This window comes from Ciconia boyciana, chromosome 3 (assembly GCF_034638445.1).
Source record: "Ciconia boyciana chromosome 3, ASM3463844v1, whole genome shotgun sequence".
In the NCBI taxonomy this organism is placed as follows: Eukaryota; Metazoa; Chordata; class Aves; order Ciconiiformes; family Ciconiidae; genus Ciconia; species Ciconia boyciana.
This window is the reverse complement of record NC_132936.1, coordinates 108,268,575-108,288,531: the sequence shown is the minus strand read 5'-3', so window position 1 is coordinate 108,288,531 and position 19,957 is coordinate 108,268,575. Positions and strand designations below refer to the sequence as shown.

At 46.1% G+C, this 19,957-nt stretch overlaps 1 protein-coding gene across 1 annotated transcript in view; it reads right to left on the bottom strand.

Annotated features, from left to right (window-relative positions):
* Nucleotides 1-44: 44 nt before the first annotated feature.
* Nucleotides 45-19,957, bottom strand: part of CAPN2 (calpain 2) — a 29,015-nt gene continuing 9,102 nt past the window's right edge. Inside the window, exons 3-21 of the mRNA XM_072857013.1 lie at nucleotides 19,704-19,822; nucleotides 19,192-19,325; nucleotides 18,130-18,298; nucleotides 16,039-16,122; nucleotides 14,389-14,474; nucleotides 13,621-13,695; nucleotides 13,235-13,395; nucleotides 12,743-12,912; nucleotides 11,504-11,515; nucleotides 9,862-10,073; nucleotides 8,570-8,606; nucleotides 7,685-7,750; nucleotides 7,041-7,098; nucleotides 5,409-5,473; nucleotides 4,219-4,287; nucleotides 3,580-3,658; nucleotides 2,450-2,566; nucleotides 1,947-2,005; nucleotides 45-1,273 (exon numbers count right to left, since the gene is read on the bottom strand). Coding sequence (XP_072713114.1) covers nucleotides 1,250-1,273; nucleotides 1,947-2,005; nucleotides 2,450-2,566; nucleotides 3,580-3,658; nucleotides 4,219-4,287; nucleotides 5,409-5,473; nucleotides 7,041-7,098; nucleotides 7,685-7,750; nucleotides 8,570-8,606; nucleotides 9,862-10,073; nucleotides 11,504-11,515; nucleotides 12,743-12,912; nucleotides 13,235-13,395; nucleotides 13,621-13,695; nucleotides 14,389-14,474; nucleotides 16,039-16,122; nucleotides 18,130-18,298; nucleotides 19,192-19,325; nucleotides 19,704-19,822 — 1,796 coding nt within the window. The 3' untranslated portion in view covers nucleotides 45-1,249. The remainder of the gene's footprint in view (nucleotides 1,274-1,946; nucleotides 2,006-2,449; nucleotides 2,567-3,579; nucleotides 3,659-4,218; nucleotides 4,288-5,408; nucleotides 5,474-7,040; nucleotides 7,099-7,684; nucleotides 7,751-8,569; nucleotides 8,607-9,861; nucleotides 10,074-11,503; nucleotides 11,516-12,742; nucleotides 12,913-13,234; nucleotides 13,396-13,620; nucleotides 13,696-14,388; nucleotides 14,475-16,038; nucleotides 16,123-18,129; nucleotides 18,299-19,191; nucleotides 19,326-19,703; nucleotides 19,823-19,957) is intronic.

Sequence of the window (19,957 nt, the reverse complement as noted above, 5' to 3'; positions counted from 1 at the left end):
TCTATTTGGGAATAATCATTTGATAGTGAACACTATTTAATAGAGAGGATCAAATCTTTCCTTAAGGGTATTTATGAAGTGCCTCACTACCTCACCTTTCAGGCTGCTGTCTTCCTACTTACTACTCCCTTACTGCTTTCTGAAAAGTTGCCCATAAATACAATAAATTGTTCATAGGAAGGAGGACACAATTCCTCAGGTGGGCAAACTTAAGTCAGCTGTAGTGAGAACTCCTGGAAGCAGCAATCTGCTCATGTTCACAGCCTCATGATTTTAATAGGTGGGGTATGGGGTATATAGCATCAACTACCTTTCTTGGAAGCCTTTAGTTTTTCAAGCATTAATCTTTTAAAGTCATACAAAGCATCAGACTATCTAACATTAACTGACACACAGCCACAGCATCTGTCAGTGCCTCATCAGCTACAGAATGCTGTTTTTCCCCTTTAAAAGGCAACATACTCTGCTCCTGACAACAAAAGCTCTGCAGCTGCTCTGTGGTGATCTGTCTAAGAAAAAAAAAATGTGCTTACTTGCAGAAGGAATAATGGTCTTGCAAACTTTATTTCTACTGGTTTTATTTAAATACTTTCTTGTATTTCAAAGGAAAATAAATAACATATAGGAAATCAAGATTCTACCTGAGAGCATGGGCTTTCTCTTGGAAGAGTCTGGTTGCCAACAGCCTCCTGCTACAGGCACATCAATGGTCAGGAGGGAAAGACTTGTCCTTCACTTTGACTAAACATGTACTTGCTACTCAAATTCTTCAAAGAATATTTAATCAGAATAATGGTGAGGCTTGACAAAGCATACAGGGACCCACCTGTATTCAGAGATATGCAATACCATCCCTTTTCTAGTTTCAGATATATGCAGGATGGAATGAAGTTGTTACTCAAAAAGCACTTATTAAACCAGACTGTCAGGCTATAATGAGCTTTCTTCCAGAAGTTATGTAAAACACCTTAAGTACAAAGATATTAGTAAAGCAGTATTTTAAAAGTTGCACTGAGGATTTATACTAAATTAAAGCTTTTGTACAGAGGATATATAGTAGTAGATAAAACTGTCAGACCCATAAAAATGAGGTTGCAGATTCTTCTGTTGTTGAAGTAGAACACGTTCCTTCTTATAACTGTGTGCAAAGTTTGCCGTGCTTAAGTTAAGGGGTATTACTTGTATGTTTGCTTGATTATTTTCACCTGATCTTGCTCTTTTTGAGGTCTCTTGAGCTGATGTCAGTGACTCAAATGACAGTAAAGCACAGCCACTATAACAAGAAAGAGAGAAGAAAATGGCCCAGGGTTAAGTTTAGTAAAAATACCTGTAGCAAGTATGCACATTCCCATTTCTAGCATGAGGAAGAAAGTCTATTGTTACAGAACTAATTTTAGGATCTTTCCTGAATGATTTAAATTTGTATCTCATTTAAGTCAGAAGAGTTTTGGGATGATTTGTGCATTCCTCATTTAAGTCCAGAAATAACTTACGTTCAGGTAATAAGCAAGTTGAACGTGTGTAGGAGGGTAGTTTTCTCCAGACTTAGTCCTTTCTACAGGGCACACATGGTGCAGAAAGCAGCAGACGTGGTCAATACCATGAGTCACTACTGCACCTACATTTTATCCTGTTGTTGACAGAAAGGCAGGGAAGAAGCCTGCATACATATCAGCCAAAATTACTGCCAGTAAGGAATAAGTGGCTTCTGGTTCAAGTAAGCTTGTCTGTCTGTTAGAGAATACAATGTGATGTAAGTACATTTTAAAAAAGGGGTAACCTTTCTTAAGACTGCTTATAAATCCAGAAGCTATATAAATCCAGCATATATGTGAATACATATAACCAGCCATAATCAGTCAGAATGGAGCAGGACAGTCTCTACTGTTAACCCCTTCCCCCCTAAACCCCCCCCCCCCCAACACTTTAGAGCTAAAGAAACTTACATTAACAAGGTTCAATTCTATTGTTCCAGTTTTCTCAGTATCCAGTTTTCTAAACATTTCTGCAGTAGGAGAGAGATGACAGACAAGGATGAATATAGGAACTAATTGGAAAGCCTTCCCCTTCCTTGTGCTCCAGGATCAAAAAGGAATTTAGTCCTACAGTCTAAAATCTGTGACAATGGTCTACACCCCAAACCAGAAAGTCATTACACACTCATCTGCAAGAACGAGACTGAACATTATTTGTCAATCTATAAGTGTTCAGATTTTTTTTTTTTAATCAACATTTAGTCATTTGCATGGAAGACTGTCTGGCTCTGGTTCAGCAGTCTGGCCTAAAAGGCTGGTTCCTAGATCTAGGAAGAGCATGCAGACTGGGTTGCCAGATTTATAGCTCAGCTTTGAAGTCACTTTGGTTCCAGTACAAAGTTTTCTGAATAACTTATCCTGGACTTGAAAACACAAAGCAACAGAATCTGTCTAGTTATTAGGTGTGTACTCACTGAACAAGGTTTCCAGCCGAATCAAACACCGGACAAAGTTATCGAAGTCAATGATGAGGTCTTCATCAGCAAAACGAGCCACAATGATTTGATGTAACTGGCAGTTCAGTTTGAACCCTAAAAATACAATGTCAAAGATTTAAAAAAGAAGAGGAAGAAAAAATGCAAAAAGCTCCAACCAACAAAAAACCCCAACCTTATACACTACCAGAAATCCAATTAGCTACATTTGGTTAAATTCTAAGAGTATCTACTCCATTTTGGAAACTCCCAACAACCCCTTCTGTACTTGGAGTGATTCATAGCTGTGACTAGGTCACATGCGTTCTTCCTGCTGCGTGTGCTCCCACACCTGTACTCCTGTTTCCCAGGGGACACAGCCAATTGCTCCAGCTCATGGTCCTTCCCTGGGTGACGCGGCGGCTGCCAGACTCAGCCCCCTGAGACCTGAGACGAAGCAGTGGCTTTCTGTGGGCAAATGGGTCTCTATTTCCAACGAGTATCTAAACTTTGTGACAAAAAGAAATGCTGCCGCGTTTTACATGGTGACAGGAGGGGAAAGCTCCAGAGAGCCCAAATACAGGTGTTAAGGTAGCCCCAGAAGATCAGTAAGTTAATTTGGGATCGTATGGCTCTGTGATACGCCCCTCTCTCACTGTCGTAACTCAGACTTGCTCTTCAGTGGTTGCAGTAGCAAACTGATTCTTCTTTTAAAGCTCCTGTGAGCATCACCCCTTGGTCAAGCCACTTCCATTCCCTGTGTCACAATATCCCAGTTTTACTGGCTTACGCCAAACCCACATATACCCAGAGAGACTTGTTGAAAGACAACAGCATGCTGCTACGAGACCAGATTGTTGCAGCTATTTGTGCTTCTCCAAAAGCTGGGCAGTACAGAAAATAACTGCAACCTGTCACTCCTTTGAGATGCTTTTAGTATGCCTGCACGGCAAGACACTGCTATACAAAGACAAGAGCCCAAGCTGAGCACCTAGATTAAACGGAGACCTTTCAGGTCTGGGAACACAGGATTTTTCAGTTTACAAGTGATATACAGGAGACTAGTGAGCATCTATCAAGCCAGCTTGAAACTGATATAATCCTAAAAAGAGACAGACCAATATAAATACCTGCTGCTTCCAGCGCTCTCCTCATCTCATATGAATTCATGGTACCGGATCGATCCACATCAATTTCCCTGTAAATTTTCTGCAGGGCACAAAACCCAAAGTCAAAACTTGTCAATAATTCAGAGTGCGTTTTGGCTTTAGTCAGAAGGCAAACATTTTGAAATGCAGCCTGCATGCTGTTCAGGACTGTTTGCAATGCTTGTCTGAAGGAGTAGGTACTTATCCCCGAGTTTGTCTAAAAACGGCTTTAGAAAGTAAGTCTTTTTAATGCAACAGCCAGAGCGGATAAAGACTCTAGAGAATTCCTTGAACACCCATGCAAAATGGCACCCTTGCTACCAAAGCAGGCAGCAAGACCGACACCAAACTCACAGTGTTGAGTGGGAAGGCTAACATATTTGGACACAAGTTAAAACAGAAACCCCTCCGAGAGTAAGGCAGGAGGAGAGGCAACCCCAGCAGTCACACCCCTGAACTCCAAGGAACAAAACCTGGGGGACCAAGGACATAAATGGATTGTGAGCTGAAGCGAGAGTCCCTGCTTTGGGAAGTGTGATTGTACACATTGTGTGAGGCAAATCAGTCTATGGCCACCTCTACATTTGATTGCATGTTCCAACCAAAAAGGTTGCGTCTTACCTGGTATTTCTGAATCTTTGTCCAGAGGGTGTAGAATTCCTTCAGTCCCAGTTTACCACTCCCATCATTCTTCTTTGAGTTAAGGGAATCTCTTTGGAGGGAAGGAAAAGGGTTTTTCCCTCCCTGTGCTGGGTTTACTTACTTACGTAATACTTAAAAAAATAAAATTGCAATTAAGAAAAGGATGCAAGTCCTCTCTGAAGGACTCATCCTGTTGAATACACAACTGCTGTCCAAGATTTCTTGTCTTTCTAAATCAATAAGGTAATCGATTATTTTAAACCATGATCAGTTCACAAGCTCTTTCTGCTCCTCCTTTGGCACCTCTCTATCTTTTCGATACATGTATAAAACAGCTGCGATGATGCCATTTTGTTCTGCATCCTTGGTTCAACTCCTGCAGTTACAGGAGCCTGAGTCCCAAGTCTGGATTATAAACAGGAAAAGCCACAACCAAGCCTGCTATTTGGAGAACTTAAGTTCTTGCACAAACAGCTAACAAAAGAACCTGGTCATTGCATTGCTCCCAAAAAACGCTAAGGAGTCCCTGGGGAATGCCATATTTTACACCAAATTATAGCAGAGCATCGTTCTGTTTTGGTAATTTTCCCTTTCTCTGACTATGCAATTCAACTCCCACTGCACAGAGAAGCTGAACACAACTATTCTTAGACTTGAATGCTTCCTCCTACGCTTTTGCCCTTATTCTTAGAAGCAGAAGCTCCTAAAAGCCAGCATACTCTCTGGCTCCTGTATGTTTCCCTCATTTTCTATTTGCTAAGTCCTCATGGCTTTACGATGCCCTTACCAACTCGAGCCAGATAACAAAGCGGTGAAATGCAATGTCCAAACTATCAGCCAAGGCAATCCACACCATGCTGACAGCCTTTTCCCAGCACAAACATCACTTTGTCCCTAGCTAAACCAGAACACGCAACAGCTGGGAAGACTTCAAAGCAGATTGTCTTGTCTGAAAATGGATCTTCCCTGCTGCCTGAGAGAATGCATGTGCCATGGTCAGCAGCAATGGCAAGGGCTACCATTTTTATTCAGGGGAACCAGGGTAAAACCAACTTCTCCACCTCAGGAGTCACTAGTGCATCAGTATGGACCTCTCACTGCAAAGGCAGCAGCTGATCTGCTCCAGCACAGGCAGAAGAATATCGTCTCGGAACAGCCTTAAAGGATACATCTAACAGGTCAACCATTATTTTGCATGTCTCAATACTAAAGCCATCAGATTTAATATCTTGGCCTGTAAAGAAAGAGCAAAAGACAGGATTATCATTGCATGCTGTACCACAGCACCTTCCTAAATCGCTTGGAAGCTCTGTAACCAGTATACACCTCAGCCCTTATTTGCTTCTGTGTCATCAGTGGCTTCCTTTGCAACTGGCAAGATGACTTTGTCATTTTGGTGTGTTTTTTTGCTTCTACATAACATGCGCTTAGTGCTCTACCTTGTTTGTGATCCACACCTGCTAGTTACTCAATGTCAATCCACTGCCTACTTCAAATCCTCCCCTGGGAATAGGTGTCCAGCTGTACCGCTGCCACAGTCTGGGCCAGATGAGTGCAGCGAGCAGCAGGGGATGCCTGCCTCCTGCTCCGGGAAGTATTAGTATCATCCGAAGCCTCTGGGATCTGGCAAGGACCTAGTGCAATGCAGACTGTGGAGGATGTGGTGCCTGTAGAGCTGTAGTCAGGATACCTGCGTACGGATAACCCTACAGTTCCCTCAAACGCTGGATGGGAAACCATTGCCTTATGTTGCTTAGGTACCCCCTCTGAGGTTAGCTACGATTTCTAACAATTCCTTTGCATCCAGCAGAGCAGGAGGCAAGACGCATTTAGAGGTGCAGCCAGTGGAGTCAGGACTTGCCAAAGGGTCATAAGATGGTCCTTGTTTTGCACATGAGAGGGACACAGCACTGAAGCAGGCAAATGGATGATAATAAGCAGCCCTCTGATTTCCTGATGAAGAGACTTAGGATGAAAGTTAGCTGTGATCTTTCCCCAAGCAAACAGCCCAGTTAGTCTGGTTTATAGGCATGCTACAGAAGCAAGAGACAGAGATAAAGCCTTCCTGCACTTATTGTCTGCCTGCAAAGACAAGGGTGGACTTTTGTGGACGACAACACAGACTTCTGACCTATGGAGGTCAGTGGTAGGTAGCTTCATGCAAGGGAAGAACATCAAATCAAGCCTGGTAACCAGCAATACACCATTGCTAACTGGCTGGTGCACAAAGACATACAACACAGTCCTGGCTACCTGTCTAAGATTTCACTTTGGAAATTAAAAGACACTTATTCTCCAAGCACTTATTTCTTGAGCACTGTTTAATGGAAAGGAAAATAATGCAGAGCCAAGCTCTGAATCACTTCACAGAAAAAGAAGCCCAGAGTTTCAAAGTTTCTCCTCCTCCTCAGGGACACCCCGGACCACTGGCTGGGCTACTGTTTGAGTCCTGAGCGGTTCAATACTCAAGTAGCAGCAATACCTTCTCTTGATTATTATAAAGTATTAATCAAATTCATCCATTTTCCTGGCAGCCAATTCCCAGTAGCAGATGCTGGGATAAAAGGCACACGTTCTGTGAAACACACCTTCAGTGCAGGCACAGCCCTGGTGTTTCTGCAGCCCCCTGAAGGAGCAGAGATAGCATGTGGCCGTGGCCATATGGAGAACCACGCCGCAGGTCTGGGGCAGAGCCCAGGGGTTTGACTCTGCCCAGGTCAGTGCTGCGCTCTGCGCTCTCACGGCCATGCTGGAAACCTGCTGGTGGCCAACGGAAGACGCAGTTGCAGGAAGGTACTTACGTTTAGCTATGACTTTATTCAAGATGTTGCGCAGTTCGAAGGCGGAGATCTCTGCATCCTGCAGAAAAGAGGAAAATGAGTTCTGCCCCGTGAGCTGCAGACACCATCTCATAAGCAGCCTCCAACTCCTTTGGGCGAGTTGGACAAGTTCAAACACCCCTTGGAGTTCAAGTTTCCCTTGGATGGAAACGCAAGTGGTAAGCTCTCCCCACCACCCAGGAGCACCACCAATTCCCAGGCATTAGCACACCGGGCTGTGGGGTCTGCCTGAGCCCTTGGGCAAGCGAGAGCAGCCTGGGGAGAAGGCACAGCCCAGCCCTCATCAGCTCCTGGAAAGACCCATGCGCCTGCACCAAATGCTCTGCCCGAAGGACAGAATTAGGCACCTGCAGAAATAAAAGTTGAGCCTGCAGTTCAAAGAGAGCAGAGATTGTTTGCCAGGAGCGCTCACAAATCCGTTGTGTAAGCAGACGGGTAACTACACAGATTTTTGCATGCACAATTATGCACATGCTTGAGATTTGACTCAGCACAGGAATTAAACTCCATCCTGGGGGAGGCATCTCTCTTGCTGGTAACATGGGTGAGTGGGTAAGTCCTTAAAAAAAAAAGATATAGATATATATATATATATACACACTTACACTTCCTGCTAGCTGTCCAAAAAGCTTTTTAAAGCTGGGTTCGATGTCGTCTTCACTGATCTCGGTCTAGAAGAGAGAAATGGAGAATATGGAAAGGAGGAACTTTCCTGCCTGAGAAGGACTTCATGCATTTCCTTGCCCCTAGTAAAACACAATTTTTTTGTTTTTTACTTTGTGCTTTTACTTTGATTTTAATCAGTTTTATTTTCAGGGACACCTCAAAATGCTGGCGTTGCAAACACTGCAGGAATTAAGAACTTTTGCAGTGGCTTTGACAAAAAAAAAAAAATTAAAATTCTTTATTTTATTTAAAAAATCACTACCAGATATTCAGAACTTCACTGTTGCTGCTGCTGCTACTACTGTTGGACTAGCTGTCTTCATTAAAAGAAAAGCAAGCAAAAAGTAGTTCTCATCCTGGGGGCAGGGAAGAAAAAACCCCCCACAGAGTGGTAGATGCATTAGTAGGTGAAACATCCCCAGCTCCAGCAAGACTAAACATATGGTGAGCCACTTCTTACTCATGGAAACATCACATGCAAAAACACCCCTATGGCTAAAGGGCTGCACTCCCGGATTCTTGGGGAGCATGAGGAATTTCCCATGGCTCCAGTCACCTCTGCAGAGAGCACCTGATCTCCTCTACCTGGCAAGCCCAAGCTCACCACTCTGGGTAAGGGGCAACACGTGTTTCCATTATTGCTTGTGATGTTTCCATGTGCTGGACATTCAACTATGGATACTGAAAGATCTGTTTCCAAAGTGGGACAACACTTCTTGACAATGCCTATAGAAAAATGCTGCCCAGCACAGGGAACAGGCACTCCAACCCCACTTATTTACGACAAAATTAACTTAAATGTTTTAAATTGAGATAAGATATACCTCTTCAAAATTGGCCTCAATTTCATCATCTATAACCCTAGAAAGATAAATAAATCAATATTAAAAACAAAACAAGTCACACTTCTCTGATGCCCTTGCTTCAAGTTTCAGTTCAAGAGGTATTCTTTAAATTATGGGAATAACAATGAATGTTCAAAGCTCAGAGGTTGCTGGATTAAATCAGCCACAGACACTGCATACCACCAGTGAAAGCAGTATTTTGCCAGCTATGGCAACAAGAGCTTCAAAACACATTACAAACTGTGCAACATCCTGCAGAGTCACAGACAGGATTTTGGGTCAGCCATAACCCTTTGGGTCACTTAGTGCCACTGCTGACAGACCTCAGGCTGGGACCAGGCTCTCGGGTGCAAATCAAACTTCTATCTAGTAATTTTTTTCTTTTTCTCCTCAAAACAGCAAAAGCGAGAGACTTAAAGTCATTCGGACGTGATAGAGTGGGAGGAGAAGTGTTTCATGATGTCCCCCAGCTGCTGTGGGAGCATCACACCTATGGACGGTGCATAAGCACTGCTAAGGGCCCATCAAAAGCTGAATGTGCCTTCACACAACTGACGTCCCAGTTTTGTCACCACTATAGAAACTTGCAACAAGACATTGCAGAATAGTAGAAAGGTTTTTGCTTGCTTTGAAATTAGGGAACTCAATATGAAAGATCCCACACACCTTCCCAAGGCCTTAGCCCAGCTGCTCTTTAAAATGCGACACGTCTAAATTTTTTCATGGCTTCACAGCTAATGGTACAGTTTGAGCCAGTTCCATTAAAACCCATTTTAATTTTATCAAAGATATCATTTGGTTCAGCAAGTATCTTGAATTTTTTTCCAGCCTGATCTCAAAGGTATGAGATCATTTGTTGCGATCAGCCTGCCCAGCCTGCTGCTCTCTGGGGCTTTCTTCTCTCCACAGACCGACCTGTGCTGTGGCACCCAGCTGCCTACAGCCCAATAACTAAAAATATCTGCCCGGCTAGGGCTAGTAACAACAACAACTTGTTATATTATACTGTACTATTATTATTATTATTCCACCATTCCTTCCTGCTAAGTTTACTCAAACTTTCCTCAGTTGCACGTGGGGAAACTGGGGACAAACAACAACTGCCACGACCCCATCCGTGCAGGGCGGTTGCACATCCCCCCTTCCCACTCCTTGCGGGAAGCTGACATACCCCAGCTCTGGGCTGCTCCATCCTTCCACGCCTACGAGAGGGGCCAGAGATCGCCCGTGTGCCCATACCTCTCTTACATGGTTACAAAAAAGCTACGTACGTGGAGTTTGCGTTTTTTTCAGAGAAGACTCGCAGACAGAAATCCCCATTCTTGTTGGGTTCAAAGGTCGAGGGCACGACAATATATTCTCCTGCAGGGAGCTTGAACCGGTTCAGCACTTCTCGGAGGTTGATGAAGGTGTTTGATTTTTCTCTTGCTTTGTTGGTCAGGAAAAAGTTTTTGCTCAGATGAATGTTTGTCTGGCCAGAAAACTTATGAAAAGCAAAGAGAGAAGGAAAAAAACCCAAAAGTTTGCATGCATTTGCATTTACAAATTAAAAATATAATAGATATGACAATTAGTTATGGGAGGTGGGGTGGAAGAGATGTCCATTCAACAGAACTGAAAGAAAGAAGAGAAAGGAGCTGGGTGCATCCCACCACAGTACTCCTGAGCTGTGGGTGCAAACAGATCATCTCAAGAAATCATTCGGCTCATGCTTATGTTTTGCACATGGTGGTGGGTGTGTGACTTTTGGCAAATTCTTCCACCAACTATTTTTCTTTAAAGTGTGATGGCTTATGACCAATGGCCCTCTGGTCTCCAGAGCTGGTGCCACCAGAGTACTGCAGCTCAGCTCTGCCTCTGAGGTCAGGCTGCCTTAAAGCAGAGAGCCCGCTTATGGAGGCCTCCAAGAATAAAATAAACATTACGCATTATAAAAGCATAGTTGGTGTGTAACATCTTCCAGATTAAACTCTTCTGCGCAGGGTCTTACAGGTGGGCTAGCTCAGCTCTAGAAGCAAACATCAGCAACGTGCATGGTTCAGAAACCTCCCCCTTCCCATCCTCCTGGATTTTTAAGAATGCAAAACCTGCCAGACCTGCTGCCATGGGGGAAAGAAAAGTCACAGGACTGTAGCTAGAGTCTCTTTTTTATGGAAATCAGATTTTTGGACCACTAGGGTGAGAGCTGAGCAGCTAACAGAATACTGCTAAAGCACTCAAAAGGTACATAAGGAATTTAATTAACTGGCAGCACTATTTCCTTCCTGATGAAACCAAGCTTTACATAGCAGCAGCTGGTTTGAGCGTAGCCTCGGGAGCCGTGAGGTGCCCCGGCTGCTTTGCATGCCCCCTCGCAGGTACAGCAAGCCTCGTAATGAGGCTACCCCGGCATTTTGCTCAACCTCACTCGTTCCTCTGAGGAGCAACAGCTCAGAGGCATCTGCAGCCCTGCCTTGTATTGCATAGGCATCACTGTGTTGCGCACCCCTCTCTGATCCCCAGGGCATGCTATTAGCTACCTGCAGGTAGGAACAGAGAGAAACCAATACAGTGCTTAGGGGAATGAAAATAAACACCTCCTTGGAACATTAGTTGTGTGTCAAACATGAACTCTGTGCAAACCTGAGAACAGCAGCTGTGCTCTGGGGGAACAGGTGTGGGTCTGGGCTGGGAGAAGACCCATGGAAGAGCAGCTTTGATGAGTTTCTGCAGTACAGAGAGCTCTTATCCCAACCCAAGACGCTCTGGAAATGCAACACAGGCTCAAGGCCCCTTCCAGAATAAATGGCCTCTAACTTTAGACTCTGCACAGTCAATATTGTCCTGCAGTGAAGGAGGATCCTCTGAACCATTTCTTCCCACAAGCCATTCAGCCCCAGCTCTGCACCTTGACCACCAATGCATGCTACATACCTCTGGGGGCACCTGCAAGGAGAAAAGGAGAGAGTTATTTGCCTGTTGAATGGCAGCTCCGGGGCTACTTCTTTTCACCACTGGTTAGTGGGTACATCCACACTCTTGGAAAAAAAAAAAGAGTCAGCTCAAGGGGGAAGGTGAGCGCTGAGCCCACGTCACCCAACGCTGACTGCTGGCTCAGGTCCCGACTCCATCCTGGAGGCAGGTAGGGCTCATCCCCAGCAGCGCAGGCACAGCCTGGCAGACACAGCCAGGCTGGTCATGGTGTCCTGCTGACCCTCTACCCTGCAGCCCACTGTGGTATTTTTTGCAGACTCAATTTCTCTACTATGTCTTTCCAACTTCTCTTTCACCCCCCCACCCCTCTAACCTCTCCCACCACCAGGAGAGAAGGCAGGGGCTGAGCAAGACAGTAACGCAGTCTTCTGTTTCGTTACGGGTTCAGGGGACCTAGCTTTGCTTTAAGCCTTATTTGCCTACAGGGACAAGATTCTTTGACAAGCTTTTCCAAAGCTGGGATACTGAGAAAGCAAGCAGTTGCACATATTGCCTATGGTTACAGAGCAACCCGCAGGCAAGACCATTATTCCTATTTTCACTGCCAGTTAACCATCGCTGCTTTGCAGCTCTGAACAAAATGTCCTACTTAAGGAGTTACCATAGACACGTCTCTGACCCTTTATTCAGCAGAACAAGTTTTACAGGTGTTTTGGCTGGTTCTGCTGCTGGGTTCACACTCCCCGAGCTCACACAGGTGTCCCAGCTAGCATGACATCCCTACCACGGCTGCTCTCATTCTGCTGCTTTTCACCACAGCCTGACACGCGAAGGTCAGACTGGATTTCTGCACTGTTATTTTAAACAGTTTTTCTGCTCCTCCATCTAGAAGCACAGAATATTATAGGTGGGAAGGGGCCTCTGTAGGTCATCTGGTCCAGCCCCCTACTCAAAGCAAGGCCAATATCAAAGTTAATGATGTTGCTCAGGACCTTGTCCAGCCTAGGTTTGAATATCTCCAGGAACACAGATTCCATCATCTCTATGGGTACCTGTCCCTGTGCTTGACCACTGTTTTTGTGAAAGATAATTTTCTAAACATCTAAGTGGCATTTTCCTTGCTGCAGCTGGTATCTGACTCAACCCGGCTGAGTTTTGATAGAAAGCCCAGTCTGAGAACTGCACTACCCCATTTATAGGGGGTGTGAGCTTTCCTTTTCCTCCCACTGCCTTACTTGCCTCATAAATCGCAAAGCCGATGGTGTGCATGTCCTCTCCCATCTTCCTCTGCTTCCGCCGGTGCTTCTGAATCAGGCCAATAAGGAAAGTGCAGCCCCTCTCAGGATCATCAGGATCCTCATCTTCTTCCTCCAGCTTGATTAAATACTGTGGATTCGTCCAGAAAGTGTCTGGGAATTGGATTTATGCAAACTGCTCAGAGGCTTCTTTGAAAGCAGCCATGCTGATACATACATGTCAGCTAGGACAGATGCGGCTCTGACTTCCAAAATCAGCTGTGAGAAGGAAAAATTAACACTCCCCCCAGCCTTTACAACCACAACTAGATCCTCGTCAGGGAGCCACATTTCCCAAACACTTGCGCTTTTTGGACATCCGTCCTGGATATCCCAGGTGCATCCTCCTTCTCCACAGGCCACTCCACACCAGCTCCCAGAAGCTCGCAGAGAAAGTAAAAGTGGGCGAGTAAAGGGGTTCTCCAGTTTCTCTTACTTGGGTAATTCCTGCAGCCCCCTGCAGTGGCTCCTCGCCTCCAGTTCCCATCCAGCTTCAGCAGGCTCCACTTCTTGTACCTGTCACTTGCCAGCGTGTCTGGAGTCAGGTTGCAGATCTCCAGGCGGGAGTAATGTCTTAAGAAGTCATTGAACGCCATCCTGTGGGAGGCAATGCCACAGACATCATCTCCTTAGAATGGACAGGTTTTCTATACAACCACCTTGTCTATCATCCTCCCTCTCTCCAGCTGCAATTTAGCACTAGGATTTGGGGTGAATTTGCTCACTCATCTTGGAGAGCGTACTGGGAGAGGTTACTTCGTGTGAAAAAAGCAGAGGAGAAGACATTCCCTTCAGCCTGAATGGAAGCCCAGTGGTACTTGCCAAAATTCCCCATCTTCATGCCTCCTGGTCAGCCGCTCCCGCACCTCAGGGTCAACACCACTCCAGTTTGGGCAGCTGAAAGACAACCCCACATCAACTACAGGGTACAGTAAAGGTTAAACCCTAATGTAGCTGTTTTGGCACAATGATTTCACTTTCTTACAGCTCCATGCAACTGCAGTACTCCACAGTATCTAGCTGATAGCAGCTCCAGGGCTCTCAAACCATAGCAGAATTAAAATACAGGGACCTGGGATATTCGATACCTCACTTCTTAAATATCCATGGTAAGGATCAGAAACAGTTTTATTTGCAGGAAGTGCTAATGCCTTGACTGAGACGGAGCTTTATTTTAGAAAAAGACCCAGAATAAATACTGCCCAGCCACAGAAGTGAGTAAACTCCAGCTTTCATTGCTAACAACAGAAATGGATTTTAAAGCCCTTTTAGAAAGTAAGCTTTCAGAAACTCACCACAGAACCTGGGCTGTTAAAGAAGCAGAAACTACAGAGAGGCTTGTAGGAACCACCAACCAAAACACTGCACCTTACATGAAGGCAGGGGTTTGTATGAAGGGCACCGCATGCTGTGACGCCTACATGGGAAACAACAGTGCTGGGATGCTTCTTTTAAACAGCTCAGAGCGAACGTCACATCCAGATGTGACTTAGAGAGGAATTTGAGGTAGGGAGAAGACAGGCAACAGCAGAAACACGATCATACCCCTGCAATAGAAGCCTACGGGCAACATGCAAGCCATTGACTCACTTGTCATTCCACTTTCCAGTCCACTCCACTTCCCCCCAGGGATTTCGGATTCTGATCAGCTTCTGCACTGTTCCTCGGAAGTTCACCTGATGGGATCAGAAGCATATGAAGAGTTACCCAGGGACTCAGCACTGCACTCCCTTCCACCTTTTCTATGGAAATTAAAGGACATGACAGAGTAAGTATCTCAGTGCCACGCAAATGCTAAAGTGTATATACACAAACACGCGCTCATCCGGTCCAAAAGACATGAAGTCAAACTGATTTTGAATGAGCCCCATGCACCCAAGCTCGTCCAGAGAAGGTTTTTGTGCAATCAAAGTTCACGATAACCAGAATGTCTGTTTTGTGCTGCTAAAAAAAGTTACCTCTGATAGGATTTCAAGCAAAGGGAATGTAAAGCTGCTACAGGACTGCCAAAAAGCAGGCACAAGGGGATATTTCTCTAAAGCTGTCATCTATGTATAAATTGCCCTTTCACACTCAAATACCTTCTTCCCCTCACTATATATATTCTGAACTGCACCTATCACAACAGATGTGATACTCAGTCTGGCCACAACCCCTTTGACCACACGAATGCCCCATGGCGCAGCGGGGGCGGGGGGGGGGGGTGGGCAGTGCCACGACAGCACCTCCTTGCACTGCCCCGAGGCCCTGGCTTGTTATCTGCTGATCTCTGTGTGCAGAGAGTTCAGGCCAAGCAAAGCTGTATGAGTTTCAATGGGAACACCCAGTATTTATGGGGAACACATGGCACTAATTTGAGGAAGGAGTTGGCGCACCTCTAGAGCCCGAAGCCAAGAAAACTGCACAGAGCATCAGCAGCACAGAGTCCAGAAATGATGCTCCAGTGTTGAAGATGAACTATCCTTACAAAGCCTGCACATATCTTCAAAAGAAAAGCCTGTCTAAATCATGCCTGTTTGTGAATTAAGGTCAAACTCCCTCTTCACTGCTTTTGCTGTGAGAGAAGGACCAAATGCAAGCACATAAACCTGCCCGTTATCAGCGTTCACCTCAGTGCAGCACATCAGCAGCTTTCTACACCTCACTCTGAAGTTTCAGAAATAATTATCAGTGAAGTGACCGAAAATTCATCACACACCTGGAAGGACGCCATGATCTGCTTCCTTTGTTTTCACCTGTCTTACCTTTGCCAGTTCTCTACTCCTGGACCTTGCATTCGAACACCGTGCCCTGCCAAAAGGTGCTGTTCAGCAGGCATTTCAGGGACAATAATTTTTTTTTTTTTTTTTTTTGCTTGGCACACATCTCTCGCATATCTTGCTGTGCATTTAAGGTGCAGTGCTGCCTGCTATACAGAAACGTGTTGAGAGGCCCCATCACCAGCAGAGGGTAGCGTGCCCTCCGCACAGGGCTTCCTGCTACCCTGCTCACTGGGAAATGGCAGTGCTTACGGAAAAAAAAAGGGGTTTTTTGGTCAAAACCCCAAGAAGTCAAGTTTCTGTTTATCCAAAACACAGCAACCATTTCAGTACTTCTTCAGAAAGAAAGGACTCAAAACCCGATTCGGCAAAACGGGTGAGACTGGAGAATTCGCAACATTGAAGACGAATTTGTGGCTGCCATGGCCTGGGCCACGCACAAAGCTCGCTGCACGTCACCCCTCTGGGGCGGCTCACCTACCTCCTCTGCCCCGGTGACCGAGTACGCGTGTCCCTTCACCAGCTTCTGGGAAGTGACTGCCTCCGTCTCTGCCGCGCTGGTGATCTGGAGGAGCAAAGAAGCTCAGTGAGCGTGGCTTCCCACGCGGCAGGGGATCTGACGGAGCAAAGCTTCCCCCCCAACAGAGCTTTAGTCTCACTGGGAGGCTGCAGGGGTGGTTCAGCTGCTGCACAGAAGCAACGAGAGGCATCTGCGTGACAGAGCGGGGAGAGGGGCAGGCAGCACGCGTGGCAGTGCTGGAGCCCCCGGGGGCCACGCTCATGGCACGGGGCGCACGCCAGAAGCCCTGCACCACAGCAAAGCTCCCTCCTGGCTCCAAAACACTTGGTGTGGTGCATCCCCTCCCGTGCGTCTCCAAACGCTGTACAAGGGGGATACACATGATGAAGTCCATGTTCTCAAGGGACCAGGAGGAACATAGGGAATGACCGGCCTGAGGCTGCCCAGGCGTCACCAGGAATCGGACCCCAGTCCAGCAAGCCCCAGTGCTTTGCTTCGAGGTCAAAACACCCCCTTTGGCTCCTCAGCGGGGTGGGAGGTTCCCCTTCCTTTCCCCAGCACCCCCACCCTAGGACCTGCCATGCAGGGGAGCAAGGGAAAAGGCTGCACTTTGGATGCCATTCATACCTGAACGCATATCACCCTCCCACTTTTTTGTGGCCATTACAATACTCGGGCAGTCTGGCCTATGAACACTGCAGAGAAAAATCACTTCTTGCTAGAAAGCGACTGCTCGACATCTTGCTCTAAAGATGCTTAAACCTCTATGAAATATGTGTTTGCCATCGCCTTCCCACCATTTCAGAAAGTGTGTGATCTTTAAACAAGCATATCTGAAGCTTAAAAAGAGGATGGGATCAAGCAGGCAGGTCCTGCTGTCAATTCATGCCCTACTACTACCCCGTAGCGTACTCTCCGTGTAATGCTTAACCTCTACGTCCCTATTTCTCTCACAGAAGAGAAGAACAGATTTTACAGGATTTTTCAAAGGCTAAACTCACTAATAATTAGTTTACAATATAGAAAGAGTCAGCACTTACCAACAAAGGAATATATTTACTCTCCCCCACCCCCGACAAGAGATTTCTGTCATTCTGGGGCAAAAAACTAATGTCAGATTCTTATCTAAATGCAAACTAGTAAAACAGGCCTCGAAAGTGCTGTGAAGTTGCACGCTAACATTAACCAAGTACTTTTCCTGCTGTGAAGCTTCCCTCTCCTGTGACTCCAATTTAACTTAAAAAAATGGGAGGAAACACTTGAGTTTCTATTATGAACGAAGTTCTTGTAAACAGTTTACCTTCCCTTTAGACATAACTAAGATGTAATCTCCTTTGGAAGCAAGGTGATTATCACAATAACCATACTTAGACTCATTTGAGTGAGGCTAAAAGCGATGCTGAATCCTTGCAGGCAGGGCCAAAGCTCCTCTTTGCCTTCGGGTGCAGGTTCAGCTTTTGGCAATGTATTTTCTGATAAAGCCTTTTAAAGGCCTGGCAACAGTCCGAGCCTCCCTGCTTCAAGAACAGAGCCCAGATTTTTTTGGGAACGTTTTGGTACAATTTGTGCGACGAACAGGCTACGGCAAGGATGGAGGCTGCCACCTCTGAGCATCTGACTGCATTAGCCATTACCAGCAGCTTTCTGTCCAAACCCACTCAGCCTGTACCAACCCAAGCTACAGGCTTTCTTAAGAACAAAGATGTAGATCAGAACCCCTAATGAATTCCCTGTATGGTTTGTTATCGTGAACCTACGAAACAGCAAAAGCTCTAGGTCCTGAAGAAAAAAAACCAAGGGAGGCAATGAGCTTTTACACATGAACTGATGAAGTCTACATTTCAACCTGTTCTCAGACATAACCCTCCAAGAAGAGCACGTGCCTGTGTCACGCTCTTGGGTCAAATTCTCCAGGCATAAGGTAGAGCAGAGAACCGTAGGCAGAGGGGACCAACATCCTTTGTGCACCTCCTGGGGAGGTGCAGATCCGTCCCCCAGCTGCCTGCACGCACAGCAAGAGCTGAGCATCCAGCAATAAGCCCGCTAACTCACGTCAATGGAGCAGCCAAGGAGAGAGCCTTTCTGAAGTGCCTTCTGGATGATTTTGAAGAGGTTGGGGGGTGCCTTCTGCAGCTCATACCATTCTGCAATTCCACCAGTGAAGTCCTCGAAGCCTTCAGTGGTGGTGCCACCAGAGAGAGATTCGTAAGATCCGTTCAGCCTGCAGGAAAGGAGACACACATGCACACAACCATCAGGCTCTCTATTTTCCTCTTCTCACACACACAACCATCAGGTTCCCTATTCGCCTCTTCTTTTGGAGAGGGGCACTCAGTTATGCCGCCTGTCACAGCATTTCTGCTTCCAACAGCACCACAGCAGCTACAAACATACCCTCCATTCAGCTTTGCTTTTTAGATCTCTGTACTGGGAAAGCCCAGCATAAAATCTTATATGATCATGTACGCAGGTTGCAGGTTCAGTCATATCAACGACAAAAATCATGAACACTATTTGAAGAAAAAATAATATTAAAAAAAGAAATCAAGAGCCAACAATTTGCCTCTCTAGTTCCACACAGTCTTTCCATCCCTTTAAAAATTATGGGCCTGATTTTCAGCTTATCTTAATTAGCTCAATATCTTAAGTCAATTGAAAATAGTAATGTTAGATGGCAGAATTCCTCCGTGACCATCCCAAAACTGGAAATTTGGATCTGAGCATCTTCACCTTGACCAGAGATCCAGGCACAAGGACCGGCATGCTTTGCACGCTGAAGCAGCGCAGCTGCAAGCCCTCACAGGTGTGTAGAGCACATGAAACGGAGCTTCCCAGGCCCTGGTGACAGGAGACGGCACTCTAGGAACAGCCTTGCCACAAGATGCAATGGCTATTTTTCTTGCCTAGCAACAAAGCCAGTACTTTTGGCTACTTGTCTTAAGCACCTGTCAGCAAAGCTTTACTAAAGCAGCCATTGTGGAATACCCCAGAACTTGTAAAGGCTAGTAAATAGGCTGACATTTTAAATGCATAGTATCCGTGCAGTTGAGGATGCTATGGGGAAGCAGAGGCACTGGGAGATTTGAGTGGGGTGAAAGCCTGGCCTCGACTCACTTGGCGTAGGCCTTCTCCAGCAGCGCGCTCCAGAACTCGCTGCCCTCCGCCGAGTGCACGAAGAGCAGCTCCCCGTTCTTGGTGGGCAGCCTGTCGTCCACCACGACGTCCACCCACTCCCCGTACTGCCAGAACTGGAAAGAGAGCACAAACACCTCGTCACCGCCCCATGCTGTGCGTTCAGGTCGCCAGGACGTTTATCTGCTAACACTGATTTCCTACAAGAAAAGCAATCCTCCTCACAGCCAGCTTTGCCCACCCTATTCAGGGATGCGCATCCTCAGCTGGATCTGCTGATGGAGGAAGGACCACAGAGACAGCCCCTGCTCCCAGTTCTTTGGTTAGTGGTCTTCTTCCTACCACCACCATCACCCTTCTTGGATGTCTCCGTTTTTCTGCCTGGCTCTTTCATGTCCCTCGAAGCGTTCCAGCAAACACCACACAAGTAGACGTAGCCAGCCACACCAGCTCCTGGCCAACAGCACTGGGTGGGAAGGCTGTTTTCCACCTACCTGGAAGTGGAAAATTCCTGCATATTTATCCTGGAAGCTCTGGTCTTTGGGAACAACACGGGCCAGAATTTCTTCATTCAGGGTGAGAGAAGCAATAGCAGCCAAGAGCCAACAGTCCCCTGTAAAAAAAAAAAAGAAAGAAAGAATGAAAGAAAAAAGACACCGTTCATTATTCAAACTTTATTCTTTAGTTTTTGTACTGCATAGGGATTGTGCATTATAACCAATGATCACCTCAGCTGTGATGAGATGAT